The sequence below is a fragment of the Mobula hypostoma genome, chromosome 11, assembly GCF_963921235.1.
Source record: "Mobula hypostoma chromosome 11, sMobHyp1.1, whole genome shotgun sequence".
Lineage (NCBI taxonomy): Eukaryota > Metazoa > Chordata > Chondrichthyes > Myliobatiformes > Myliobatidae > Mobula > Mobula hypostoma.
This window is the reverse complement of record NC_086107.1, coordinates 35113728-35139905: the sequence shown is the minus strand read 5'-3', so window position 1 is coordinate 35139905 and position 26178 is coordinate 35113728. Positions and strand designations below refer to the sequence as shown.

At 39.0% G+C, this 26178-nt stretch overlaps 1 protein-coding gene across 5 annotated transcripts in view; it reads right to left on the bottom strand.

Moving 5' to 3' along the window:
• LOC134353648 (MOB kinase activator 2-like) overlaps nucleotides 1-26178 on the bottom strand; it is a 199503-nt gene that overhangs the window by 67972 nt on the left and 105353 nt on the right. The window contains exons 1-2 of one of the 5 annotated variants that reach the window (XM_063061814.1): nucleotides 6560-6577; nucleotides 6140-6253 (exon numbers count right to left, since the gene is read on the bottom strand). The exons of 1 other annotated variant lie outside the window; for it this stretch is intronic. In XM_063061814.1, coding sequence (XP_062917884.1) covers nucleotides 6140-6177 — 38 coding nt within the window. In that variant the 5' untranslated portion in view covers nucleotides 6178-6253; nucleotides 6560-6577. Of the gene's footprint in view, nucleotides 1-238; nucleotides 261-6139; nucleotides 6486-6559; nucleotides 7201-26178 lie in introns of those variants that run through there. 3 more of the 5 variants (XM_063061812.1, XM_063061813.1, XM_063061816.1) reach the window with 3 other exon arrangements.

The following is a 26178-nucleotide window of genomic DNA, read 5'->3' as shown; positions in this document are numbered from 1 at the left end:
TATTGAATTCACTATTCAGAACTTGTACTATATGGCAGCTTAATGATGTCTCATATTCCAACCCCTTAATAAAATTACAGAAGTGCACGTTTAGAAGAATAAATGGTATTTGCCTTCAAAAACAGACCAATTGATTTTTAAGCAACCACTTTAAATCCTCCTTGTATGCAAGTTTTTTTAAATGGCTTTATCTGGGAAGCAGACAAAATACATCTTTAGTCTTAATAGGGAAGCTTACATTGCCTGTGCTAAATCTTGTAAAACTTATGCAGACAGCCACGCATTCCATAGAACCACAAAGCTCCAGGGGAAGGCAGACTTCTAGAAGCACCTCCCTTCATTCATGGCTGCAGGGAAATACATCAGAAACTTCTAAATATAAAACATTCAGCAGCATGCAACATGTGGCATTTCATAGTTTTCGTTATTTTTACCATTTGCCTCTTATTGTGTTTGAAATGAATTTACAGTGGATCCATTAATTGTGTCATCAATTAATCAGAGCAGTAGCTTATTTCTCAAAGAGCAAAAACTAATCAATAAAATACCCAGGATTCCTTTCATTTATTTGGGACACTATGCCGCTTAATTGGGACAGGAGACTTATCGAAATTGCTAACTAGCATCAGTCACGTGCACGTTGTATGGCTGTTAGACACTAGATCAAAGTTTTAAATAGCATGAACTGTGTGCGTTTGTGTTGAAAAAAAGTGATTTTTGTCACAGACAGTTGGTGAGAAATGAGCAGTAAGACAATTCAGAACTGTTTTGTCACTGCAGTTACAAGTATTCACGCTTTGAGATGCTAGAAACAGCCAAGAGCGAAAATGAAAAACTTATTTCAACAAGTTATTTCAACTTATATAAACTTATTTCATAACTATATAAACTTATTTCAACAAGTTAGCAACTACAAAGAATTTGAAGGTATCAACAATTGTCTTGAATGTTACAATGAAAATGAAGATTTGGAGGATGCAATCGTCAATAGCATTGTACGAAGGCAGTTTGTTATCTGCACTAGGTGTCTGTGCTGATTTTGTTCACTTACAGTCAATTAAAATTGTGGCATGCTATGTTGATAAATAATAGGAATGAACACAGTTTTATAGTACTGTAGTAGCATTGATAGTTTTCTAGTTTGTTCTGTATTTCATTTAAGTACATAATTTGTTACTCAGTTAAATGGTAGTTAGTCTTTTTTTTATACCATTTTAACTATTGCCATGAAATTTCAGCTAATTGGACAGCCAATTAATTGGGCCAAAATGTACTGGTCCCAATGTATCCCAATTAACCAGAATTCACTGTACTTTTTTAATTAAACCTAGAATTTGGGGAAAAATAGTTTTCTTGCACTTTAGAGTAGACTAAAACTGATTTGAAAGTTGACATAAATGTTCTATTTAAGCTAAATCGTTCAGTAGGTGTGACTGGGCACATCCTCCAGTTCTGATCACTGAGTCAGTTTCAGTATCACAGATGAATGACTGATACAGACAAGAAATCAAGTTACAGAACTCAATATTGTATCCAGAGACTGCAACTTGCCCCCACCAGAAGAAGTGCTGTTCTTCAAGCTTGTCCTAAGCCTCACTATGACAGTACAGAAGGCTAAGCACCAACTGCTCAGAGTGAGAGTGGGATGGAAAATTCAAATGGTAGACAAGAAATCTCAGTGTTATCTCTGAGAACTGAACACAGGAAACCGCATTGTGAACACTGAATGCAGTACTCTGGGAGAAGTACAACTGAATTGCTGCTTCACCTTGAAAACGTTTAGGTCCCTTGATAGTGGAAAATGACGTACTGAAAGGGCTTGTCCGATTCAAGTACAAGAACATAACAAAAATATATCTAATTCAAATCTGGTAAAAATGCGTTCTGTGCAATTATTTCAAAACAAAATTTGTCTGATAACATGAAAGCACCTTGAAATGAGAGTTATCCTTTGAAGTTACAAAACCATTGTAGGGTGTTGCAAGGGTGCAACAAAAAATTTATAAACATCACTAGTATACAAAAATGTTAAATGTACTTGAAAAGGTTTAAGACCTGATAAGGGAATTAAAGAATGCCATCAACAAATTGTTAGGCAATCTGATAGCATGAAGATGGACATGAGATTGACAGAAGTGCTGGAGAAGTAGAACTAGATGCCACTAATCAGTCAAATGAAATTTGACCCAGCGTCTGGATTCTTATCAACATGAGAAAGCATGTAAATAAAAGGTTGAGGCCAAAATGAATCCAACATCATGGTAGGTATTTCCTTTGTTGATATATAGATAATGGAAGAAACTCTCCACTGCCTGAAGACAAGCAAAGTGGCATCAATGAGTCACATGCAAACAGATATTTATACACCTGAGCTACCAGCTATCTAGTATTAAAAGTTCCTACGCCCAATAACCCATAAATCATAATTGAAGATTTACAATAAATAATCACATTTTAATGAAAGAATGCTCAGCTAACAATTACACAAGTTATTGCAAGTTTTTTGAATTTCCAACACCAATAGATTTCCTTCTGCAATTTTCTTACCCCTGCTCTGGGAGGTAGAAATCCACCCCATCAATCACTGGTGAGCATAGCAAAGTGCTGTATAGGAGATAGCTTTCCCTCACTCAGACTTTTGGCAATGAAGTAAATTCTCTCAGTCTATTCTGCAGTAATTAAAAACTGCATACTTGCTCTATTCAGAAACTTTGATCTGTATTCCTCAGTTGAAGAATTTAATTCCTCATGCAGAATTCCTGTTGTTTACATTATCCTTATGTTTAGGATTATAACAGCTCTATGTAACTCCAGTGTACAAAGTCCTCCTTCCATAACAATTCGACAAATTAGGACACATTTTTACTGGAAAAATATCTACTCAAATGATGCATAGCATCATTCTAACATCCTGCAACCTAATTTGAAAATTGCATGCAACATTTTAGTTATATTAAACAATGGGTATGCAGTTTTTGCTACATTATTGTCCACTATTATTGGAGTTGCGATCAAGAAAGTATATTAATTCAATGTCCCTACAGAATTAAACGTTTGCATTATAGGCGACCAAATATGAACAGTACAATAGTATGTTACTGGTCATTTGTTTAAACTAAATACATTTTCAAAAATGCATTCTGGGGTAAACAAGGCATTCAAATTTTGCATGTTGCCGAACAAACAACTGAGAACTATTGGCGGTCAGATACCTAGGATTTCAAAAGTTATAAATGGGAGTCAATCTGGCTATTACCTTTAGATGCAAAGAGAAATCAAGTCTCCAGTCCCCTTCTATTATACAAGAACTGTTGATGCTCAGTGTCAACAACATTCATTTCTACGCCTTTTACCTAGATACTTGCAATTAATTTAATCAGGTTCTTTAAAAAACTTCCCCTGTGAAGGAAGGAAGATGATGGTATACATGTATAGAATCTATGTTATACAGAAATAAAAGACAATTCCAGAATATGTGCAACAATGAAGATTAAGGTCTTCATAGATCTCAAAGTAGTTGAATTTTCACTACAGCAAGTCAAGTTTATTGTCATTTCGACCATAAACTGCTGGTACAGTACACAGTAAAAACGAAACAACCTTCCTCCAGGACCATGGTGCTACATGAAACAACACAAAACTACACTAGACTATGTGAGACAGCACAAGACTACACTAGACTACGTAAAACAACATAAAAACTGCACTAGACTACAGACCTGCACAGGACTACATAAAGTGCACAAAACAGTGCAGCGCAGTACAATAATTAATAAACAAGACAATAGGCACAATAGAGGACAAATTACAATAACAAATGATACAGATGTCAGTCTAGACTGAGTATTGAGGAGTCTGATGGCTGGGGAGAAAGAAACTGTTGCACAGTCTGGTCGTGAGAGCCTGAATGCTTCAGTACCTTTTGCCAGATGGCAGGAGGGAGAAGAGTTTGTGTGAGGGGTGCGTGGGGTCCTTCACAATGCTGTTAGCTTTGCGGGTGCAGTTTGTGGTGTAAATGCCTGTAATAGCAGGAAGAGAGACCCCGATGATCTTCTCAGCTGACCTCACTATCTGCTGTTACAGCAGTTCACTGTTTTAGCCATGCAACTCTTAAAGTTTTAGTAATCTAAGTTTAAAGAAAAGCTAGATATAGTTCTCCAGTATTACAATCCTTGAAGTAATATGATTCTACATATTCTTCAAATTATCATGATCATGCATTGAACTTCTTGTCAATTTGGGAAACCAATATGTAGTACCACTAACCCATAGACCAGCTTTTAATCAACATATCACATTAAATTTTGAGGTGAAGGGAAGAATTCAAACAAGGAGCATATTCTGAAAATTGTCACCAAACATGTTAGAATAATTTTAATTACACTTCTCTGACTTTCACTATTTTTAAAAAGTTTCGTTCCCCTGACCTGTGATAATTGCTTTGACTGCATCAGCATGGTTTAATTACCCAATAGAATATGTATTATTGTCAATGAGTGGACAGGCTCTTAATTCAGCTTGGACAGAATCATTTCCATAGCATGCTGTCTTAGCCCTGCCAAGGTGCTGGATAGACCAAAAAAAAGACCATGTAATGTAAATCACCTCACCAGGCAGAAAATCCTTATTCATTACTCTTTTTTTAGCGTGTCGCACCAGACAGTCAGCCATTCTTGTCTGGCACGTGGTGTCAGGACTGGTCTCCTTTCGGATTAACCGGGTCATGATATGAACGTTCCTGACTCAACCCTTTTTTTTTTACGAGTCTGAGTGGCTCGCTCGACGCTCAACCCAGCACAGATGGAAAGCGTACTCGGGGGGGGGGGGGTGGCCCAACTTGGATTCAAACTCGGAAGCCTTCGCTCCAGAGTCCGGCGCTGATGCCATTGCGCCACCAGCCGGCCATTCATTACTCTAAATGACTGTGATATCTTAATCAAATTGAATCAATCAGCAAAGGTTGAGCTCACCTTATCCAAAATTCCAAAATCCAAAAACCTCCAATATCCGAAATTTTTTTGAGTGCTAACAAGATGTCACAAATGGAAAATTCAACAAGGTATTGGGAAGGTTCCCAGGCAAAGCATAGGTCTCTGCACACCAGACAGTTCTGAGAAGTGACCTCACATACATAATGAACAGAAGTTAATGAAAAATAGAAGAACACTGCATATAGTGAAAAATTAAGATTTAGAGCATGTATTGAAAGAGTGGATTCATCAGCCAAGTGAAAATATGGCACTTAACGGTATGCTGATCATGAAACAAGCAACGATCTATCTTGAACTGAAAATTGCAGGCTGTTTGCAGAAGTTTAAGGCATGGCATTAAATTTTTTAAAAACTGTCGTGCTAAAGTGTCTGAACATGAAGCAGCAGAGAAATTCATTGATAAGTTTGCCAAGATTTTCACTGATAAAAATTGAACACACGGAACAACTGCATCAGTAATTCTGTGCGATGAATAGGTGCCAGACAAAGACTGCTTACCGAGAGCATGAATGATGAAGGTAAACAGCCACTGACTGCCCACCTCAATGGCTGAGGTAGCGATAGTTTATTTTTCTGAGGTATTTCTGAGGTTCCATGCACAAAATTATTATATAAAACTACCTTCAGAGTTTATGTACAAGCTGAATAAGTAAATAAATTTTGTGTTTAGACTTGAGTCCCATCCCTAGGGTATCTCGTTACGTAGATGCAAATATCCCAAAATCAAAAATCTGAAACACTTCGGTTCCCAAACATTTTGGATAAGGAGTGCTCAACCTGTATAAACTGATTCAATATGTGACTGATAGGAATGCATACAAGATATAAAGATGTTAACTAACTCGACTCATGTTTCCAGTGCATCTTCAGTGAAATTTCTAAGTTAGAACCTATCACTCCTATCAACAACCGAGCAATGACTTTCGATAATTTCAATAAGACTTAATGGGAAACAAAACGATATGAAATGAATGCGAAGCCAATGCCCTAGAATGGCGTAGTGTATGGGACGGACCACCACTAAAAATAAACGCATTGTTACCATAATAGTCTAAGCGTACAATGTCACAGAAATTACAAGTCATTGACAATGACGGCGGATAGCCATAAAACGGAGGAGGGAAAAAAGACGTCGCGTCAGATAGTACCTAAACAAGACGCAATCGAAGCAGAACAGGATGTCCATCGAGAGCTGCTGGTCTGTTTACCTCCTTTTGCTCTTCACATGCTGCTCCCAAGATCAGCTCTAACTTCCTCCTCAACTGCTCTGCCCAGAGGATCGTACAACCCCCGGCGAATGCAGCGGGGAAGGAAAAGACAGAAACATTTTTCACAATATACACAAATAGTAAACTTTCTGAAACCGACGTATCTTTAACCCAACCGTGAAGGGGGAGTGAACGCAGAGTTCAAACACACAATATCTGCGTGTTTACTCAAGCTTGAATCCAAGGACGATCGGAACAAACTGCAAATCACTACTCGCCAACGTATTTTTTTCTGCCCAGCTCTCCCTCTGTTTACTCTTAAAAAGGCACCGATACAAAGGTCATGAACATTAACATTACCTGTGCAATGTGTACGATCCATTCCTCTTCAGCCTCATGTTCGCTGACAGGAATCTTATGAGGAAATCCAGACTGATTTTAATGTCCGAATTATTTCGCTGTTTAATGTTATTTTAGCAAGCTTCTGCAAACTCCTTGTTAAAGCAGTGAAAATGAGTCAGGCTCGACTGCGTTAATTAAACACTAGTGGGAATCAATTACTGGAGGAGACAAACAGCAAATCCAATCCAGAAATGTCTCAGAGGTGATGGACTAAGGTTTCCTTTAATACACATGTAAATAAAAACTGCCGGCCTAACTGTAGTGATAGCTTGTCACGATAGTTCACTTCAGCTATTAACTCTGCTTACTTAAATCTAACTCCTCCTCCTCGCCTCTGGTTCTCTTTTTTTTGGCCATAAACTAAAAATGCTAACGACTTCACTTCATCCCGGGGGAAACAAACAAATGAATCTTCAGCTTTTCTTCGATGTTAAACGAACATTTTTTCGACAGCGTTCCTCAAGCAAACAAAAAACGGATTTGTGATGGAAGAAAAACACAAAACGGTTGCAACCACGCATATACATAAATGTGTGTGTGTGTCTCTCTCTCTGGGCACGCTGCCTTGTATAAATCACAGATGCAGCGTCTGATTAGGCTACTCAGTTTTCCTTCCTGTCCACTTAATATCCCTACAAGAGCTGCCCACAGAGTTCCTGATTTAATTTTTGTCACGGTCCAAATGAGAACCCATTTTAAGACGAGGGGTGCAGGAATAAATACATACGATGAAAAGAAGGCACTCCGTACGTATATTGTTACGGAATTTTAAACGACAGCAGAAAGAAAAAATGTAACTTTGAAAAGCCATTTTATCTTAAACCAGGCGAAATCTTAAGTCCCTCCCTTATGAAATACAAAGGCCCAAGTCCCCAGGGCCTATAAATAAAGCCTCCCGCTCATGGTCATCTCAAATTTCATTCTTCTTTTAACGGTCAAATTATATAGAATAAAAGAAACCAATAGAATTTAGAGCCAGTAGTTCTTAAATATGCTCTTATATTGTGAAATAATTTTAACTGTCATATCGAGGCTCTCAGAGTTGGCAATTGACAATTAGGTTGTAATAGCAGTTTTCTCTTGTACTGCTGAAAAATTGAAACAAAGTGTAACTTATGTTGTAAAAATAATAAAAAAGTAAATTCAAGCCAATAGTAGAAATATGTTTAAATCTATTATGTAGCTTAGCTTTTTCAACATTACTTTTCTCCCATATATTCTTAAGAACTATGCAAACAAAGGGGAAGGAAGAGAGAAAAAAAATTCCCTGAATTTATCTTTGCATAAAACAGTGTCAGATGGGGGTTAGTAGAGGAGCTTGATGGCTTGTCAATTTATCACCTGTTCCTTAAGATCATTTCAGGCTCTTTGGCTACCTTGTCACTTGATGAATCACATATGTAAAGTATAACTAAATTCAAGGAAAGCAAACATTAGGATTCCTACATGAAACACAATGGAATATTTCCAAGATGTTCTTCAGAAAATGTACATTTCAGTTTCAATATGTTAATCACAAATTGTTAAAATATTTCACATTGAAAGTAATCATTCTTTGTATCAAATCTTAATAAAGCAGTTCTATCTAGAACAAACATGTATCAAATTATTCCAAACGTGACTGTAGAACATTGAGTGTAATGCATAGCACATTATGGGCCCTTAGATCCACAATGTTATGTTGACCCACAGAAACCTACTCCATGATCAATCAAACCCCTCCCTCCTACACAGCCCATTTTCCTTATATCCACATACCTATCTAAGAGTCTCTTAAACGTCCCATGTGTATCATCCTCTATCACTATCCCAGCAGTGCATTCCAGGCACCCACCACTCTCTGTAAAAAAAAAGCTACTAGACATTTTCCCTAAATTTTCCTCCACTCAACTGTAAATGTATGTTATTTTATATTGACCAACCACTGCTGCAGGCTGTTCACTTTACTCTAAAGGTGGTCTGACCAGAGTTTACAGAGCTGCAACATTACCTTGTGGCTCTGGAATTCAAACCTTCAAATAATGTAGGCCACACACCATATGCCTTCTTAACCACCTTATCGCTGTGTGTAGCAACGTTGAGGGATATATGCACATATACCCTAAGATTCCTCAGTTCATCTACACTGCTAAGAATCCTGCCATTCACCTTGTACTCTGCCCTTCAAGTTCATCATCCAAAGTGTATGACTTCACGTTTTCAGATTGAACTCCATCCATTTTCTCTGCCCGGTTCTGCATCCCTGTTATAACCCACAACAGCCTTACATGCTATTCACAGCACCACCAACCTTCATGTCTGGAAGTTTCCAGCACCTGGGACAATATATAACAAGTAATCACTTGGTAAAACAGCTTGCACTCTTATTATCAAAAGTAAACATGCTGAAATGCATATTGAAGGTTTTCCACATTACACCAGTAAAGGATGGAAAGAATGGGTCTTTAACATGACACTTCAACTAAAGTGGCATTAAGCTTTGAATGTTATTGGAGTTGCATTCATCCAAGAAGTGAAGAGTACTCGATACATTTAAGCCTTGAACCTTGCAGGTGGGTAAGGGGAGTTAAGAAATTAATTTCCATTTAAATTTAATTTAATTTCACTTTGTCACATCTAATAAGATCTGTTTATGGATTTCACGTAAAATGTGTACTCATTTGGGCTTTGATCACACCTCAAAACAGTACTTTTATTACAAGCAATAAGGATCCTGTATTACAATTATTCATTATGTAGTTACATATACGTAGATTCAGAAGCTTAAGGTAAAGGAGTCCTTAGGAAACAGTGGTTATGATAGAAATCATCCTGCAGTTTGAGATAAAGTCAGATGTATGAAAGCTACAATTGACTAAAAGGAATTAATGAGGCATAAGAAAGGGGCTGGTCAAAGTTGATTGGAAGTGGTCTGATCTTCAAAGTCACAATAATAGACAAATACAATCTGCCTAAACTAATAACGCACAAACAATTGCACTGGGAATGATAGGGTTAATGTACGAGCAGTGTTTGATGACCCTGGGCCTGTACTAGCTGGAGTTTAGAAGAGCAGGGGGAGGTAATCACATTGAAACCTACTGAATATTGAAAGGCCTAGATAGAGTGGATGTGGAGAGGATGTTTCCCACAGTGGGGAATCTAAGACTAGAGAGCAGACACAGAATAGAGGGATGTCCATTTATAATGGAAATGAGGGTGAACTTTTTTAGCCTGAGGATGGTGAACCTGTGGAATTCATTGCTTCAGATAGCTGTGGAAGTCAAGTCATTGGGTATATTTAATGCAGAGGTTTTTTTTTTGTTTAGTCAGGGTAACAAAGGTTACATTGAGAAGGCAGGAGAATGTGGTTGAGAGTGATAATAAATTCATCATGATGGAATGGCAGAGCAAACTCAATGGACCAAATGACCTAACTCTGCTCTTATGTCTTGGGGTTTTATGGATTTACACACAATGAAACATGCAGTGTCAATAGTGAACAGTGAAACTGACTATGAGAAAAGTACAAAATCATCAGAACTATGACAATGACTAATTACTGGTGTTGTCATTTCAATTGTTTAGGCTATTTCAATATTTTAATTATTTCTGCTACCATCTTTATATTCAGCAGCTACAGAAACCAATAAAAATTGATTTATGTAAACTTTCCTGAGGATTCCTTTTGCTCTCTTTGCCTGCTTAATATACATAGCTTTTCATTGTTCCAAAGAGTTAATCATAACTGAATAGCTCCTTCTTTACTTAAGTCTAGTAATATGGAGCCAATTGTGCTGCAGCTTTGATTGGGTCTTTCTACTGAAGGCTGGGAATCTTCATAGCTTGTATGGTTTAATAAAACACTTAATGAGGTATCAAAATCATTTGTGTAGTCCTATAAATCTCTCACCTATCTGCTCACGTTGCACATCTCTGGTCCACGTAATTGGTAAGTGATGCGGATCAGTGATCCTTACTCTCTCAGTTAATGGTACAGAGGCAAACCGCAATATCCACAAGCAACAAACTCAGCAAAGATTAGATATAAATATTCAAACCTTCCTGATTGGTAGAGGCAGCTACACATTTAGAAATTGGACAGGTAAGTCATTGACTCATGGATTCATCCTACGGAATGGTAGCAAACCCTTCAGCCCATAAAATATCTGCCAACTATCAAATACCAATTACACTAGTGTCCCTTTTATTCTCTCCATATTCCTATCAAATCACACCAGATTCCTATATCCTCATCAAGTTTCTTCACATTCCCTTCAAATAAAGATTATATTTAAGTGACCAGTTCAATATTGCATGTTTGTATTAGTGACTAAATCCTATTTAGAGGGATATAATTTGTTATCAGCATTTGGTAATACTGTTAAATTAAGAGGGCAGAATGTGAAGTTGAAAGATGAAATTTATGAGCCAGACAGCCCCACCCAGGAGTACAGTATAGAAAAACTGCTGAACAAAATTAATAGCATTACACACATTCATTTTCCATCTAGGTGTAATGCTCAGAGCAGAGTGAAATAATGTGTGCTCAACCTCCTCCATGTCATATAAAAGATATTATATAAATGTCATTCACAGTAAGTGCAGAATAGCCAAACATTGTTGTAGTGATGATGTCATAGAATACCTCTATTCTTGAGAACATCCAGTTTCTATATTCAAGTAAGGTGAAATAAGAATTAGGATTTTAAAAATGGGGACAAGTGTGTTTCACAATTTAAAATAGACATTCTTTTAAACAACAAGAAATTAGAATTTCCATGTTATTTGACATTCAAGCCATTGTAATTCCATGAAATGGTTTAAATCACCACAGTGAATCAAGGAAGAATTTGCAATTTATCCCAAAATTGGTTTAAGATTTTATCTTTATTACATCAGAAATGAAATCACACAGCTTCAACTCAGCACTATGTTTAAGACTGTGGTAACCTGGCCAGCATTCATACCTTAATAAACTAAAACACGGATTCAGCTGTTTAAGCAATTTGCTATGCCAAATTGGTTCCAACATTTCCCATTTTATTGAGAAATCTAAAAGTTCTTTGTGCTAAAAGTTATGAAATTGTCCATACAATTTCTTTCTTCTGGGTGGGAATAGATAATGTATGCTGTGTACAATGGATCATAGTAAGTGGACAGATTGGACAGGCCAGATTATCTTCTGCTATTTTTCATCTGTTAATAATAACACATTCTTTCCTGTATATCACTTCACAGAATGCTTTTGTTTACCCTGAGCATCATCAATTTGAATTATATTTCCCTCCAGAAACTGAACATACATAATGAACAACATGGTCAGGCTGAAAGATGCTTTTCATGTTTCTTTCATAATTAACATTATGAACCACATTAGAGAAAAGGTTTTTCAGACAAGTACTCCTGCATAATTCTAATTAAAATAAAATTATGAGAAAACTGAGATCAACTCAGATTGTTATAGGATTTTCCCTTTGAAATATGCAAGCTTAAAAGATTCAGGGAGGTACAAGAATGTATAGACTGGCTGACCCAAAGAGATTGCGTAAGACTTGAAACCACCCTCAACATTACAAACCCAACATAAATATCACATCAACTTTGAAGAGCAATCAATGTGACTGATGGCCTCTGCTTTATGAAAAGTATGAGCATGTTATATACCAGCAACGTCAAATAAACAGATATGTATGCATCCATGATGCAGCAAACTGATTCAAAACCATTCATTGTAGAATTGTCTCCAATCTGACATTTAATTTATTGTGCCTGGCTGTGCAGGAGCTCTGGGCTAGGACAGCGCACTGCAGCCAGCATATTTTAAATGTTTGAATGTGCAGCCAGGAAAATCCAATATATTTAATAGATTTAAAAAAGTTTTAATTACATAAAGTGCCCAAAGATTTGATGAACACTTTATATAATCAGTTATGCATTGTTCTAGAGTTGCAAAAGAGCTCTTCTTACTTGAATGAGCAGACACCAGCATTAAAATGTACTTTCTATATTGATATGCTAAGTGCTGTAAAATAATCATGACTGGACAATCAGCCCAATTGATTACACTGATAATTATGCACCATACAAGTTGCCTCACAATATGATGTCCTCCTTTACATTCCCCAGATCACTGGTGATGAAGATATTGCTCTCAACTTGATGCCACTCACTGGAAATACCTCTTCAAACCAGTTATTCTGATTTTCCACTTCCTGCATCATGGTCTGATGCAGCAATTCAAAGTGCAGAGAACAGTGCACTCAGCACATACATCCACCTCTGGCACATCCCTCCCCCCATCAGTAGCATCTACATGAGGCAGTGTCAAGACGGTAACATCTAACATCCAAGATCCCCACCATCTATGCCTTGCCATCTTCTTGCAGCATGAGTTACAAAAACCTAGAGTTTCACACCACAGGATTCAAGAACAAGTTTTTCGGTTCTTTAACCGACCAGCACAACACTAATCACCATCTTAGTAAGGCAGAATGATGACCACCTTGCACGATGGGCTTTGTTTCAATTGCATTCTTTCTTATATAACTTGTGTTGTTCATTTATATTTTTCTTGCATATCTTGTGTATTTGATGTTATGTGCTCGTCTTCAGTACACCTATGTATGCGTGAAACAATAAACTCCATACACAACACATACTTATTCTCTTTATAACGAATAAAAAATGCTTTACAGCTTTCCTTTCTTTAACTCTTTTAGTTACCCCCCGCGCCTCCAATGGACATGTATTTATCCACTTCACTTCAAACTGGAGAAGTGAGGAAAAACTTTGTTTCAAATTGGTTCTATTTTCCCTCTTCCATCACTAGCATATTGCTATAGAATTTTTACCTTCACAGCTTTGGTCTGCACACATTTCATCTTCTCACTCCATAACTCCCCCTCTTTGGATTATAAAACACTTCTTTTATTTGTTTTCAGTTCGAATGAAAAGTCTAAAACTTGGCATGTCTCCCATCTTTCTCTCCCCACAGATGCTGTTTGATTTGTTGAGTGCTTCCAACATTTCTGTTTTTTTTTAATTTTGGATTTCCCACATCTGCAGTTTTTGTTTGCTCCAAATGTGTGACTCCAGTCCAGTTGTCCCTTTTACCACTGACTGAAAGATGAAAGAAATGATTGGGTCAAATATCACAAAAAAGTTGCATGATAAACATAAGTTGGGCATGTTAGACTATTAAAGGATGGTTCTAAATATCACATCAGGACTTGGCTAAATATTTGCTGAATAGGTATTTTTAAAACTAATTTTGATTATTTTTGTGTGAGTCATGACAGCATACACTTTATGTAAAACACTAAATCATTTGTGGCAGTTATTCATGACCCAGCTGAAACAGAATCAGGTCCAGTAGCTAATGGAGCTGCCAAAATATACAAATAAAATCTAGTGCTGGGATCCTGAAGAGAGGTGAAGATTGTATATAGGTATTGATCACAAAAGAACTTGGTGCACTGCTAAATTAAGTGGCTGAAAAAAACATATTGATATTAAGCTTAACTCAAGTCAAGCACTTTTACAAAATAAAACAAAATGTCAAATCATGAACTCAATGTTTTGGCATGTGCAGAAGCAAATTGTAAATCTTGACTTAAGTTTCAGAAATTAGGCAGAGAATTTATTTAGGAAATTTACATCATGGAAACTTAATGTTCCATTGGTCTGAATTCTAATTTTCCCTGCTAGTGTTGAAAACTATAGATATAAGCACGCTCAAGTTTAACGCTTGAGAACTGGACATTGAGCCGTGTAGTCAAACAGCATGGAAACCGGCCCTTCGGCCCATCGAACTCATACATGACATCACGTAACCATAACACAAATCCTACTATGTTGCTTTTTTTTTTATTCTTTCACATTTCCCAATATGGCACACTATTAAGTGTGTGTATAAATGTCAGCCAATGGAACTTGGAGTTCTTAAACATTAATAAATTTTTTAAACATCTCAAAACACAATTTTACTATCTCAGAGTCAGGATTTTTCTTAAACACAAGAGATTCTGCGGATGCTGGAAATCTTGAACAACACACAGAAAATGCTGGAGGAATTCAGCAAGTCAGGCAATTCTATGGAGGGGAAGAAACATTCAAAGTTTTGGACTGACACCCTTCATCAGGACTGGAAAGGAAGGGGACAGAATCCAAAATTGTTCTTAATGTTTTCCAATCATATCTTGCAATTCAGTTTAAATTCCTCTCAATACACTTAATGCATTGGTCTCATGTCATAGTCAAATATGAAACTCTAAAAAGGTTACAGAGGCACATAAATTTAGACAGAGTTTACTGGGTTGCCACGCAAGGTCATGGCTTTTACAGCACAGACATTATAACCAAGCCTAACATGCTAAAAACTGCATTATCATTGGTTGATGGGGCAATGGAAATGGTGGGAAATATTAAATGGTGAAATTTAGAAACCCACAAGGAGAAATTAAACTTATTTTGTGGTCTGAAGGCATGAAATTTTAATTGCTTGCTGCTTTTCTTTGTTAGATTTTGTTGCGCTCTGAAGTGGACTCTACAGAAGATAAAAATCTATTATTAAATGTAATACATTTTTATAATATTAAAATTTCACCTGTGTAAGCTTAATATTACCATTTACTTTTATTAAATTGTACTACCTATATTTACAACAGATATTACCTCTATATACCTTTTAACTTTATACTTACAACAGAATTAAATTTCTGACTCTATTGTCCCTTATCTTGAAACTTCAATCATCTGATGGCCACATTTGCTTTTGGTTCTCCATATGTAATCCCATGAAGGACTAAAGCTCATCTTATTTTCCTCAAAAGGAGAACATCATGGCCATCTACTCAGACTTTTAAACAAAGTACATTCTGGGAATATTGACCATTAATAGCTCCTTCCTCAGTTTTCAGAAGATTGGTAATGCATTATGTGAATATTAATTTTAAAACTGCGTAACTGCTAAGTTGGTATTTCCAATTAGATATCATTTTAGCTCATTTATTATAACACTTTCAGAGCACAGTAGGAAATTGACCAGATCGTTTAATCAGTTTATTGAGGCTACATAGTGGTTATGAAATGTGCATTATGTTTTGTATATAATAAATCAGAAAACAAAGCAAACTCAGTTCACAGAAACATTTGAGTTTAAATATGAATTATTGTTAATTTTTTTAACTTTACTTTTAAACTAGTTTAGACTTTGAACTTATCAGATGCATGCATCTGTTGCTAGATGTTAAACATGCTTTGAATCATTATAAATAATATAAGGTAGTTTATCTATTTGGGTCTACATTCAATGGGAGTCTTAAAATGATCAACTTTTATTCCCCCCCTCCCCCCGCCCAAAAAAATCATGGCTGCCTCAGAACCTAGACTGAAAATGAATTTCCTGAGGAAAGGGATTCAGGAAGAAACACAGACGTTAAGCAACTTTTCATGTTAACCCAAAACAATAGACTATTTTAGAAGGAAAGTCATTTTGTGAGACAAACTTACAGTACAAGATTTTGACCTGCAAGCTAGAGAAAAAAAATCAATCCCTCATTAAAAGTGTTCACACTGGAATAAACTTTATTTACTAACAAACATTCATCAGTTTAATTCACATACATGATTATGCTGCAGAACTTGTTTTGGCTTCTCCATTGCCTTCCATACCTGACATGTTAAGTGCTTAAGGTTGATAGAGACACACACAAAAGAGGTATAAAATGAGTTAAGGCAAATGACTCTGCAAAGAGAATCATACACAGAGTAGTAAAATTTACTGAACTGCTATCTTCCTTATGCATGAAATTTACACTCTTAAAAAAAATGCATTTGCCCGAAGATATTTTATGGAAAGTGAACATGTCCAGGGTTCTCAACAATTACAATTTTAATCAATTAGCTTTATTTGCCCACATAGCACTGCCCTATATTATAAGTTCATGTGTTAGCAGGTAATGGATAATGTACAGTACACTGGTACATCACTTCAAAGTTTGAAGTAATTTTTTATATCAGGGTACACACACATCACCACATACAACCCTGAGATTCTATTTCCTGCAGGCATACTCAGCAAATCTGGGCCCTCAGGATAAATGCCAGAAATGAAAGTCAGTGCCTAGAGAACTGACAACCTTCATTCGATCTTAGTGCTGTTTCCATAAACAAATCAGATGCTGTCTTTCTCTGACTATGTTAATGAAAGCACTTCAGGAAGATACTTCATTGGTTCCAATGCAACTTGGATGGAAAAGCACGTTTTACATTCATATATTTTTAATTTCTCCTTTGAAAATTATTGCGTCATGTTTCTTTGGCCATCTTCAGAATGAACCTGTTTCGCTGGACCATGAGATGTAATTTGAAGATCAGGAAATATCTATTTGTAATTTGTTTCAATTTATTTTTCCTTGCTACAGAACAAAGGGCATTTAGTTCACAGAGTAAAAGAATAATACAGTAGGGATGCAGGCCCTTCAACTCCACCAGTCCATGTCAACAATATTGTCTAGCCAGTTAACACCAATTTGGAGTCCATTATTAAGGATGAGATTTTGGGATACTTGGAGGCACATGATAACACAGGCCATAGTCAGCATGGTTTCCTTAAGTGGAAATCTTGCCATGACAAATCTGTTGAATTCTCTGAGGAAATAACAGGCAGGATAGACAAAAAAAAATCAATGAAGAATGTTTACTTGGCCTTTGATTTCCTCAAAGAATTCCAACAGGTTTGTCAGTCAAGATTTTTCCTTAAGTAAAATATGTTGACTTACTTATGTTTCTCCCTTCAATATTCCATATCATTTCCCAATTCTTTAAGGTTAATGTTAAGGTTAGGGCATCACAGTAATGTTGTGGTTAACATGACACTATTACAGTCTGGAACATCAGTTCAATTCCACCATTTTATGTAAGAAAGTTGGTACATTCTTCCCTTGTGCGCACGTTTCCCCTGGGTGCTCCAGTTTCCTCCCACAGTTCAAAGATGTAACCGTTGATAGGTTATTTGGTCATTGTAAATTGTCTTGTGATTAGGCTGGAGTTAAATCAGGGGCTTGTTGGACAGCAGGACCGTGTGGCCAGAAGGGTCTGTTCACTATATAAATAAATACACAAGCAACAAACAAATAAATAAATAAAACAAAACTAGGGAGAATAATTCAAAATATTTTGTGCAATGTCTCAGCCTTTTCCTTGTTTCCAAGCACCATTAAACCAGACTAGGGAGGCAGGGAAAATGAGCAATCCCACCTCTACCATTCCCAAGGTCACAGACCCACGAAAACCAGTTAATCCTAATTTTACTAATATTTAATGTGTACAGTGAAACAATAGTACAAAAAATAAGAGACATCTTGGGAATCAAAGTTGGCAGTGAAAACATCAATAATTTCAGATATGCAGATGATACTGTGTTAATTGCAAGTATGGAGGAAGAACTACAAAATTTAACTGATATAATTGTTGAAGAAAGTGCAAAAATGGGTCTATCAATTGAAAAAGACAGAACGTATGGTGATATCCAAAAAGAAGGAGAATCCTGTCTGCAGGCTGAGAATAAATAGGGAAGCTACTTTTGCTACTTAGGAAGCTGGGTGACATCAGATGGCAGGTGCGACATGGGCATCGAAAGAAGAATAGGGATGGCAAAAGACACCTTTACAAGAATGAAGAGTATACCTACCCACACTAAACTAGGCATGACAACCCGCCTCAGAGTACTGAAATGTTACGTTTATCCAGTTATACGGCTCAGAATGTTGGACAATATCTAGTAACATGAGGAAATGAATTGAAGCAGCAGAGATGTGGTTTTTGAGGAGGATGCAAAGAATATCATGGATAAAATGAATATCTAACGAGGATGTCATGAACAGAGCAAACACAAAAAGAGAAATAATGTATGAGATCATGAAAAGAATGCACGGTAATTATGGGAAAGATTGAAGGGAAGAAAGCAAGAGGAAGACAAAGACAAATGATGATGGAGACAGCAACAGAGAACTGGAAATGAATACCAATGAATTGATTTTTTTTCAGCTTCCAAGTCTCCCTGTCTGCACAGATTTTTTTTCTCCAAAAATACTTTATTCAGAAGTATTACAAAATAAAGTTATTTACATATAAAAAAACATTCGTTGACTCTGAGTCCTTATTCAATAAAGTTATTTACAATAATATTATGCATTGATTCTGTTCATTTACAAATGAAAGATGTTTACAATAAACCATTCATTTACTCTCAACCCTTGGTCAAGAGTTAAGACTTATTAACAATAAAATTATCAACAATAAAGGCAGGCATTGGTTCTAATGAATTGATACCACAATACCATTTGATCCGAAACAGGCGTGTGTGGGCCATGGCACTCAAAGCTCCAACCGGGCACAGCACCTGATGATGATTACTAATATAGAGATGTTGAGGTGTGACCACTCAGGGAGAGGTCAAAGCCTGACATCACAAAGCCAATTATGATACATCACAAGGGGAGCAGCATCATGACAAGATTTAAACCCTGGTCACCTGGAGACCAGAGAAACAGCAACCACCTTCAGGGCAGCTGGAGGATGGTTTGCTGATCTGGAACCTGGTGTAGGCACGATGTCCCAAGTAACAAATCTTTCTGCTCAAGGTGTTCCCAGTGGAGCAGCACGGATTGAACCTATAACCTCGCAGCACCACAATGAGCCAAAAGTTCTCATCTTGGACTCTGGAATTCTTTCTCTCAGTGGGATTTCATTGCGGCCTTGAGTACATTTCCCAAACTATATCTTCTGTATCGGAAGTCTAATAGTGGAACGGATGCAGGCCCCAGCACACTGTAGAAGAAAACACACTCTGTCCAGGGGTGAGAAAGGAAGAGCTGGAAGTGGAGAGAAAGAGGCCAGAGAAGGACATGGAGGATCTGTAGAGCATTCATTGTAGCAGCACTAAGATGGGATGAAAGGCCTCCTGCTGAGATTCAGAATCCTGGTCTTTGGTGGGACTTCATCCCAGACTTCACTGACTTTCCTGAACTAACTCTTCCCCATTGAAACTCTGAAGACACAGATATGGAGGGAGCCATGTGAAGGGCAAGGAAGAAACTTGCACAAGATGATGAGACACACAGGAAAGAGGACTCCAGCAAAAGTGAGACAACGTACAGATTCCTTCCATTCCTTCAGGAGTCAATAACTAGAAGGATTGTCTTTGGAAGGGATGCTAAATTAGTTGCTGGGATTTGGAGATCAGTTCTGGGTAAATGTGGGCAATTACTGTTTGGGGCCCACTGGCTTTGTTGATCCTGGGTCATTGCTAAGGAACTGCTCCCAGCTCATCCAGCTAGGCTAATGTCAACAAAAGCTCTTCAGTGATGTCAGGTGCAATACTTGAGTTGCCTGAAGACCATAAGACACAGGAGCAGAACATGACCATTCGACCCATCGAGTCTGCTCTGCCATTTCATCATGGCTGATTTATTATCGCTCTCAACCCCATTCTCTTGCCTTCTCTCCGTAACCTTTGATGCCTTAATAATCAAGAACCTATCAACATCCACTTTAAATATATCCAATGCTTTGGTCTCCACAGCCATCTATGGCAATGAATTTCACAAATTCACTACCCTCTGGCTAAAGAGATTCCTCCTCATCTCTGTTCTAAATGGTTGTCCCTCTATTCTGAGGCTTCGCCCTCTGGTTCGAGACTCCCTCACTATAAGAAACATCCTCACCACATCCACTCTAGCTAGGCCTTTCAATATTTGACAAATTTAACAAGATTCCCCCTTATTCTTCTAAACCCAAGAGAGTACAGGCTCAGAGCTCATATGTTTACCCTTTTGTTTCTGGAATCATTCTCATGAACTTCCTCTGAACTCTCCTATGCCAGCACATCTTAGATTAAGGGGTCCAAAAGTGACAAATGACTTCTAAAACCTCAGCATTACATCCTTGCTTTTAAATTCCAGTCCTCTCGAAATGAATGCTAACATTGCATATGCCTTCCTCACCACCGACTCAACCTGTAAAGTAACGCTTATGGAATTCTGCACGAGGACTCGCAAGTATCTTTGCACCTACCTCTGATTTTTGAATTTTCTTCCTGTTTAGAAAATAGTCTATGCCTTTATTAATTCTACCAAAGTGTCTTCCCATACACTTATCTATAGAATTTTCATCAACCACTTACCTGCCCATTCTCCTAATTTGTCCAAGTACTTCTTGGACTCCCTGCCCCTGCTTCAACACTACCTGCCCCTCTACCCATCTTTGTAGCATCCACAAATTTGGCCACAAAGCCATCAACTCTATCATCCAAATCATTGACACTTAACATGAAAAGAAGCCACCCCAACACCAAGCTCTGCCGAACAGCACTAATCACCGGCAGCCAATCAGAAAAGAACCCATTTATTCCCATACTTTGCCTCCTGCCAGTGAGCCAATCATCTACCTTTCCTGTAATATTACGGGCTCTTAACTTGTTATGCTGCCTCATGTGTGGCAACTTGTCGAAGACCTTCTGAAAATACAAGTAAGCAACCTCTACTGACTCTCCTTCATCTATCCTGCCTGTTATTTTCTCAAAAAATTCCAAAAGATTTGTCAAGCAAGATTTCCTCTTAAGGAAACTTACCTCTTGTAACTCCAAAACAAAACTAATTGAAAGGAAACACGGAGCTGGGAATGCGTGTCTTAGTTCCTTTTTCGCTTTATGCGAGTTGCACACAAATGACGTGGTGGCATGATGACGTATACCATTCACATACTTTTACATTACACAAACAACAAAGAATGCTAAAATATATTTACCATATTACTCAAATATTAAATACACAACACACACATTATAAATAGACAACATGCTATATAATACTACTATATAGACATCCACAGCATAGTAAGCTTTAAATTGTTCCGTTGAGGCCTAAAGATTTAATCTCTGTGGAGGACTTCTAAGAAGTGTGCATATGGCAAAATCTGCAAGAAAGATCACGGCTTGAAGATCCACCAAGCGAGGATGAAGTGTCTGGCGGGAGCAGGAGCAGCACAACGCGCAGGTGTCCAACCTGGTGAGATGAAGGAGGGGCCAGGCCCGGAGTCACCCTGTCGTGCCTGGAACCTCCAAGTGTTGCAAACTAATTCCTCTAACATGAAGTCTAACAGGAGGCGGATCAAATGGCCCACAGCTGACATGACTTCACTGTGGAAGCAGTTTGATGAAGATGTTAACCAAATTCCGGAGGCAACGGCAAAGGGAGGGGTTGATAGGAAGCTGCAAGCGATGACAACAATTATTGTCAGTATCGCAGCTGAACGGTTCTCCCAGTGGAGGTTGGTTGTAGGGGATTCGCAGTCCGTTCCTTAGTTAGAGCCTTCAGCATTTTGGGCATCGAGGGAGAGAGGAAGAGGAGAGCCATCCACAGTACCACCGATGCGGCAGAGAGGGCCTCAAGATGGCTGTGGCTCAAAAGAGGGGAGTCATAGAGTCATAAGTAGCTAGCCATCTGGACACAAGCTGGGGTCTGATCAGCCCCGGCTGGGTCACCTGGAGGAGGTTGTATGATGTTGAAAGACCTGAAACACCCGATGATTCCAGGAACATCACTGAAGATGTGTCCGGAAGCATCAGTAGATGTATGTACACAGATTCTTGAAGGATAACATCTTTCCTGACTGGGGGGGGGCTGGGGGTGTGTGGTCGGGGTCCACTCTGCTTGGCAGGAGAGACATGTCACTGTTAATCTCAGGTTCTGGGGTCTCCTCCGTGGTGGTTGTAGGAGTCGACTCTGGGACTGCACAGTGGTTCTGATAGCTCTGGACACCTTTGCTCTGGGTGTGTTGGCATCCCACACAGCGCATGGCAACCTGGTCGATCTGCTGATCTATCCCAGGCACCAGACAAAGGTTTGAGCCAATGTTTTCATTTTGTCTACACTTTGATGATCGGCATGTAGGTTCTCCAACACTTTAGCTCCCAGCTTGGATGGCACAACAACTCTCAATCACCACGTGTTCTGCCATTCAATCATGCCTGATTCTTTTCTTTCCCCTGCTCCTCAGCCCCACTCCCCAGCCTTCTCCCCATAACCTTTGATGCCATGACCTATCAAGCTCTGCCTTAAATACACCCAATGACCTCGCGAATTCCACAAATTCACCACCTTCTGGCTAAAGAAATCCTCCACACCTCTGTTTTCAATGGATGCCTCTCTATCCGGAGGCTGTGCCCTCTTGTCCTTGATTCCCCCATCATGGGAAACAACCTTTCCACATCTACTCTGTCCAGGCTTTTCAACATTAGAAATGTTTCAATGTGATCACCTTCATCCTTCTAAAACCCCCTTCTCTTTCTCAGTGACTGGGGGACACTCTTGGCCACATCTGCTGAGGTTGGACAATCCAATAACTGGATACTCACTGCTCTGAGCTCCACCCCCATGTGTGGTTGATCCACATGGAGACAACGGAGAGTCTTTTCTGGACTTGAAAGGGGTGACCAGACCAATCGAGCAGCTCATATCCCTGGACAAGTACAATTCTGCTTAGACCTCAGACATAGGCCCCACGGTCTGTTTTTTTTCCTCTCCAGTTCCTGTTGCTCTGGATTGCCTAATCTCCGGGATGCTACTGAAAGTTGCAGCAGATTGTGTTTGTGGTTAACCCTTTCCTGGCCTAAAACAAACCATCCTCATACACCCTTGTGTTTCACCACTGCCCACAGGGAAATTCCGATTCGCTTGATTTTTAAAGGCAAACCTCCCTTCTGCAGGGAATCTCTTCATTTCAACATCCTCCATACACTGCGAGATATTGTCCAACTGGACCTCAAGATGAGAAGGGCGGACACTGTGAGGGAAAAAGTAAATTTGACTCCCAGGTCAAATTCATTACAGTGAAGACATTCTGGCAAGATGGCGACGTGCCTGATTGCAGCAGCCTCTCCGAGTCCAAACAATGGTATAATTGTTTGTCTTTTGTGTTTTTTATGCAATTGCAAGACACTGCTGGATACTGAAAACATTAATTGCTGCAGTTCTGCCCCTCTAGTGAACTACTTAACAATGGTGGAGTTGAACATGCTGTGCGCCATGTTGCTGATAGCTATAGCCACACAAGGAGGAAGAAGTCAGTCCAATAAACCGTGCAAATGATTGTCTTGGACATTTTCTTGTGATTGCAAGACCCCGTTGGACATTGGTAGTATAGAATACTGCAAGACTGATTCACTGGTTTATTGGAAAGACTGATGGTGAGAGAGCTGTGTGGTTTTAGTTGGTGCGGAAACCAGGCCCTCGTGCCGCAGGATCACATGTTGCAGCTGCCCCAGAGTGCACGATGTGGACTGCTCAATCATCAATCTACAAGCCAGGACACTTTGAACCTGAGGTATATAATTTTTTTTTGTGACTATATTTTTCTGCTAACGTAACTACCAGGCTACGTGTGCTGTGTGTGACTGGATGTACTGTGTTTTGCACCTCGGCTCCGGAGAATACTGTTTTGTTTGGCTATATTCACATGTATGTTTGAATGACAGATAAAATCAATCTTGAACTTGTTCCAGAACACTATTGCCAGACTCTAACAAGAGCTGAACAATCAGGATATGCACTTCGGCCTTTCAATTTCTGACTGTTCACTTTGATGATATCTGTGCAGTACACTTTAAACCTCTCTTCCTCTGCAGGCCTTTCCTCCCTCCTCATCCTCTGATCTGCAATATGTGGAGAATGCTTAAGGTGAAGATAGGCCTTGTTGTAAGCTTGCTGTTTCTTTGTAAGCTCCTCTTCATTCTTCATGCGACAGTCTTTTCCACTCACCTGGTATTGTGGGGAATGCTGGGTTTGTCAACAAGCTGAGTTCTAGAAAATGCTCACAGATCTTCTAGCACAGGAGCTGGGGAGGGAGGGGAAAAGCACCAAGGTGTGGCCTACAAAGGAAGAGTGTCCAAAATACATCTTCATGGAAGTCACACCCGAAGACATTTTCCCCAAACGGTACTGATGCTTCCCTTCCCCTACCATCCCACCCACCAATCACTGGGAGCTGATGTTTCATCCAGTCGCTTCTGGCTCAGGAGTTCCAGTCCAATCAACACATCCCTCCCTAAAGGAAAGGCATCAGCTGTCACAGTTAGCACTGTGGGACAGGACTGGGGAGGGTACCAGGCCATCAATGGGTTCTATCTGGCTGCTGGCTGTTAGACAAAGCTGGACCATTGAGACCAGGCTCTGAGCTCATCTGGAGAGAGTGGTCACAGACTGCAGCACCCGCAGTTTTATTTCATTAGTTCATTTTGACTTAAAAATAAAGTGGAATTGACCATCTCTGAAGTGTTTCCTGATTTGAGCACAGAGCAATGGAGGGGGAGCGGGTGGCAGAAGGGCAAACACACAAACAAGATGGCACTGGAGAAACATGGCCATGTGTTGTGTGCAGCTTACAAAACTTCTAAATACACTTCTGAACTATTTTCACTGCAATCTACAACCTGTAATTCCTCTTTAAGTAATGTGCCAGTGATTTTATGATCTCCTGAAGGACTCAGCAGACTTGACTCTCAACTATGCAGGAACGGCACCTTTAAGCGGTACATCACCATGGCTGAAAGAGAGGGAGGAGGGGAAGACTCCAAGCCAGACTAAAATGAAGGGATATGAAACTTGCTCTACCCAGTATCTTTGTAAGCAAACATACAGTCACTGGAGAATAAAATTAAGGACCTAAAGGCACAATTGCTGTATTGGAGGGAAAGAAGGAATTGCTGCATTCTCAGTTTCATGGAGACATGGCTCACTCCAGGTTCATTGGCTACTTGGATAAGACCTGAGGGCTTCTCAATATGCAGTATGGACCAGACTGCTGATTCAGAGAAATCAAAAGGTCTGTGTTTCATGATAAACTCTTTCTAGTGTGCAGGCGCAGTGGTCTTGCCGCTTTTTTAAAAATCACGACCTGGAACATCTAATGATTAAGTGCCAACCATCGGACTTACCAGCAGAGTTCTCCTCTGTGATCCAGACCACAGTTTACATACAGCTAAAGGCTGATGTTAAGGCAGCACTCGAGGTACTGACTGGCACCATCAGCAAACAAGAAATAGCCTACCCCGACACATTTCAAATCATTATTGGGGACTTCAATAAGGCTCGTATGAAGAAATCTCTGCCCAATATCATCAACATATACCTTGCAGCACCAGAGGTCCCAACATACTCGACCACTGATATACTAAGATTAGTTCAGATTGCCAACATCTCCTCCACAATCTCCATCAGCACAGGTGCACCACAAGACTGCATGCTTAGCTCCCTGCTCTACACAGTTTATACTTAAGAGCAAGAACCTGATTATTTACTTCAGGAGGAGGAAACTGGAGGTCCATGAGCCAGTCATGCCTCTGTATTCCCTTATTCCACTGTCCTACTGATACATTTGACTTTAGCTTCTCCTTCTCAAACCACACAGGGCAAATTCTATCATATTATGATTATGGTCTCTTATGAGTTTCTATACCTTAAGCTTCCTAATCAAATCTGATTCACTGTACAAAAACCAATGCAGAGTTGACCATTCTCCAGTAGACTCAACCACAA